This window comes from Seriola dumerili, unplaced genomic scaffold, assembly GCF_002260705.1.
Source record: "Seriola dumerili isolate Sdu_G_001 unplaced genomic scaffold, Sdu_1.0 BDQW01000108.1, whole genome shotgun sequence".
Classification (NCBI taxonomy): domain Eukaryota; kingdom Metazoa; phylum Chordata; class Actinopteri; order Carangiformes; family Carangidae; genus Seriola; species Seriola dumerili.
Window position 1 is genome coordinate 787,805 of NW_019174363.1, and position 4,781 is coordinate 792,585.

The 4,781-nt window shown below is 41.6% G+C and overlaps 1 protein-coding gene across 1 annotated transcript; it reads left to right on the forward strand.

Annotated features, from left to right (window-relative positions):
* The first annotated feature begins 565 nt into the window (after positions 1 to 565).
* LOC111222797 lies at positions 566 to 2,045 on the forward strand. The gene is made up of 2 exons (XM_022746651.1): positions 566 to 1,069; positions 1,552 to 2,045. The coding sequence occupies exons 1-2, from the start codon at positions 701 to 703 to the stop codon at positions 1,885 to 1,887; spliced, it is 705 nt and encodes a 234-aa protein (XP_022602372.1). The 5' UTR covers positions 566 to 700; the 3' UTR covers positions 1,888 to 2,045.
* The last annotated feature ends 2,736 nt before the right edge of the window (positions 2,046 to 4,781 follow it).

The window sequence follows — 4,781 nt, forward strand, 5'->3', positions numbered from 1 at the left end:
GATTTAGAGGTTTAGTACCTACGGAGCCCCGGATATGCTATTAGAAAAAAAATAAATAAATTGTGGCCACGAAATAGCAATTCGTTCCCACGAAATACTAATTTGTGGCCACGAAATATTAATTCGTTCCCACGAAATAGTAATTTGTGGCCACGAAATAGGTATAACGTGCGCACGAATTACTCTTGGACAGCTGGGCAAGCAAATCAAGCGCACTCTCTCAAACAGGAACAGTCCCTGTCACACAATGGACCGGGATAGTATGGTAGAGTTTTATTTTGGGCTGGGAATGAAATACAAAGACATTTTGAAAAGCCTGGCATTGCAGGGATTCATTATTAGCGAGAGGCATCTTCACAGACTATTAAGAGCCAGGTCGCTGCACCGGCGTAGGTACGACTTGGACGCCGGGATAGATTTCATTGTTGACCAACTGCAAGGCTCTGGAAAGGATCACGATTATCGGTGGATGTATACAAAGTGTATACAACACGGAATTCGTATCAGAAAAGAAGACGTCAGGATCCTCCTCTCTCTGCTGGACCCCGTTGGTTCACAACTTCGACGGAGCAGACGTCTCTCGAGGAGGCAATATTTTGCTCAGGGACCTAACTTTGTGTGGCACATAGACTCATATGACAAACTAAAGCCATACGGGATATGCATTAATGGCTGCATTGACGGGTTCTCACGCAAAGTCATGTGGCTGCGGGCCGCTCGCACCAACAGTGACCCCAAAGTCATCGGGGGGTACTTCGTGGAGACACTGGAGCGCTGTGGGGGCTGCCCCAGGCTCGTACGGACTGATATGGGCACTGAGAACGTGGTTGTCAGAGACATTCAACGGTATCTACGGAGAGATGACGTGGATGATAGAGCAGCGGAGAGAAGCTATGTCACAGGGGCAAGTACTGCAAACCAGAGAATTGAGAGCTGGTGGGGAGTGATGAGAAAAGAAGGAATCGAACCATGGATCACGGCTTTAGGAGAACTGAAGGATGAGGGATTCTTCTCCGGGGATTTCGTTGACAAAGCTCTGTCACAGTTCTGTTTCATGCCAATCATTCAGGTAAATAACATATAACATATTTTATCCAGTTTATGAGTCCACCGCTAGCACGTTGAGGGAGGTTTGTTTTGCCACTCAGTCCGAACGAACGGGGCGTTGCCAAGGGCAACGTGACGTAAACGCATACCCTCTATTATGATCACAGCAAGAAACACAGAAACTGTAGGCTATGTTACACACTCTGTATTCATTGTTTACAACAGTCTGAAAACACAAACAGATAGACACTGAAACTGATTAAAATGATCAAGGTGCCACATGTACACTACCTACATAACGTTAGGCCAAATACATATTTAAGTCACTGAGTTTATGTTTATTTAATATACAGTGTGATTTATTCTTTAAACTGTTTAAACTGAAAATAAGACACACCACAACACAATTTAATCAACTTTTATTGCATTGTTATATGCAAAGGTCACTGTTTAAAAATTTACAGTGTTTCATTTATGTCTAAATCATTCTTGTTCCTTCAACAGGAGCTCTTAAATGACATCCAGGGTGTTTGGAATGCTCACCGTATAAGGCCCTCCAAGAACCCCAACGTGCCAAGTGGGATACCTGATGTCATGTACATGGCCCCTCACCTTTGGGGTGCAGAAAACTGTCTTGTTCCACTAACTGAAGATCTGACTGCATGTAAACACAGTTGCACATTTTTAAGTTCAGCCCCATGTGACATGGATTTGTTTGATTTGTGCACAATAATAATGGAAGAATCAAGCTTGGAGTTCCCATCTACCATGTCCGATGCTGTTGATTTATATATTCAGCTAAGGGACACGGTTCGTCCACAGTTATTTGGGCCAATTTGAGTGGACAAAAGCATACAAAACATGTACAGTACTTTAGTACATGGCATATTGCACATACTTTTCATATTTGTGCAATTATCTTAAGTCTTATTTTGATGGTTGCATCACCAATGCCCTTTATGTTTCCTGTGTGTCTGTTTTAATCACAGTGGAAGAGATTAATAAATGCAATGTCTGATCAAGTATTATGTCCTCCCTAACAAATCACAGCACATTAAGAAAGTGATGTGTAGTATAACTGTATACTATATGCAGCATATTACCATATGCGCATATATGATGTATATATGCAGCATATGTGCAAATATCCTCATACAGGTTCTTAAAGATGTATGGAATGGAACAGACAAGACATCAACATGTTATAACAAACTTGAATGGTTTAATGATCTTTTTAAAATGTAATTTGTATGTAATAGGATAAGAACAGCTTTCAAACTACTGGCTACTGTTAGTTACAAAATAATTGTGGTAAACATCTCAATACATTTTAAACACCTTGAGAACACCACTCAAGGATCACATTCTGGGGTTGCTATAAACAACTGCAACTGTAATAATAAAATAAATCAATCAATTTTATTATGCAGGATAAGAACAGCTGATAGTTACAAGATAAATGAGGTAAACATCTTTGGAGTTTTAACAATTTGTGTAAACAACTCACTTGCATTTCAAACACCTTGAGAACACCACTCAAGGCTCATATTCTGGGGTTGCTATAAACAACTGTAATAATAATATAAATAAATCAATTTATGTACTGTAGGATAAGAACAGCTGATAGTTACAAAATAAATGAGGTAAACATCTTTAGGGTTTTAACAACTTGTGTAAACAACTCAATACATTTCAAACACCTTGAGAACACCACTCAAGGCTCATATTCTGGGGTTGCTATAAACAACTGTAATCAATCACCTACACCACATCCATTACCCACATTGAGCTTGTGAGAATGTTGTTAAATTCACTGCGAAAATCTGGATAGCTGTAGTAACCAATGGGCAGCTTTAGTACACATCCGCATGTGTGGGACTGTGGTCTGCGGAGGAAATCTGTGGTTTCAATGAACTCAATTAGTATGGCCTTATCCAAGACATCAGATCCTGTACAGAACCGCAGGAAAAGCTGAAGGTTCTTGCAATCAATTTCTCCAATGTACCTCTTCAGGTAACGAGAAACTGTTGATTGGGCTGCTGTCATCTCCTCTGGAAAGTTTAGAAGCGCCTTCACTGTTTTTGCAGTTGGTTTTTTTTGTGCAATGAAATGATGCAGTCCTTCTGGTGGCAGTAAACTAGCTACAGAAACCATAACAGGACGCCAGCACCTAATGACATACATTGGGGCCTGAATAATTACTCTGTGTCCTATTTGTGACAAAACAGGAAGCAGAGTGTCCTTGGTAGGGACTTGTTTACATTCATGTGCATCTAGTACATCCAGTAATTCATCTGTGTCCACAGAATTAAAGTCCTCCAAAGCCTTCTCGAGGATAGATCTTTCCTCATGTGATACGTACAGCAAAAGAGAATCCTTGAAACTACTGGTCGTCGAGCCACACAGCACCTCTTCCAGAAATGGTACCGCAAGTTCCACTGGGAAGTAACCAGCTTGTTTCCACCCTACTACAAACACTCTGGCTACAGCCTGCCATTCTTCCTGCTGAAAGTCATGCCTGATGAAGGGGACTTTCACTTCAACTCCCAGTGTGCAGCTATCATAGAAATCCATCCAAAATTCTGTCAGGCAGTCTCGCAAGACACCACTTCCTTCCGCCTGTTCAAGCTCTCCATTTGGTAAACGCATTTTGATGCAGACCTCAGATGCCACAATTTTGGGGTTCTTGAAGGCATTGATCATGTCAGTGAGACAGTGACCTCTTCTTACAATCAGTGTTACAGGAGAAGATTGTGGTTCAGAAAGTGCTTGGGCTGAAACATCTGCCTCCCCTGCAAGCACTGGAGCAGACAGTGACTGATCCACTGTTTCAGAAGGTGCATCATCCTCCTTTTCTGGAATAGCTGTTTCAAGGTTTGGTTCATCTTCAGTTACATCTAGCCTGCCCTCACCTACAAAAATAACTGCATGGGAATCTTCGCCTTCGCCCAGAGTTAGCAGACCATCCCATGGTAATGTCTCATCCAATTCCAAACATCCACTCGTGGAAGCTCCATCATTAATAACATGGTAGTGTGTTGATTCTGAATTTATGTTCTCCACCAACAGATACTCAACAGCTTGATTCGCGTCAGTGAGATCTACTTCTGAGGGCTGGCTTGTTGTGTGATCATCCTCCACTCCTACTGGGGGCTGCTGTCCCGTTTTCATTTTGGTGCACAGATAAAGTCTTAGCATTTTCAACTTGCTTTTGTTATACAGCTCATCTACTGTATTAGACACATTAATATGTATCTGTGAGCTCTCAATGTGAGTTGAATAGTTTGAAAGACTTTTTTTTTTTTTGGAACGGCCATTTGGGAAAAAAATATTTTCAGCCATAACTTTGATATCTGCCACTGTTTCGTCTTTTTCAATAGAGAGATGCCTGGTTCCTCCACCATTTGCAGACTTCACCTGTTTGTACCTTTCCTCGTCCTCATCATAATCCATCCAACCAACCTCCAGTCGTCTCACTTTACGTTTGGCATTTGTATTTCCTTCCAACTTAGATGATCTCTTTTTTGAAGGCATCCCCTCACCTCCAGACAGTCTTTGTCGTAGCCTTGAAAGTATGGATTCTTTCCTGGATGGTGATTTTTGTGACAGTGCTGCTTGTCTGCAGAAGGCCACAGTGGACACTCTGTCTCCAACTTTGGGGATGTACTTTGCCAGGTCACTGTCTGTCATTAATGGAATGACAGTTTCATCAATCTGGAAAAAATGGAAGACAC

What these genes read in the sequence shown, in the direction of transcription:
- LOC111222797 (XM_022746651.1), top strand. Translation starts at nt 701, where the DNA reads ATGTGGCTGCGGGCCGCTCGCACCAACAGTGACCCCAAAGTCATCGGG. An exon ending in GTTTCATGCCAATCATTCAG is followed by an intron (nt 1,070 to 1,551) that starts GTAAATAACATA and finishes TTCCTTCAACAG; the next exon opens with GAGCTCTTAAATGACATCCA.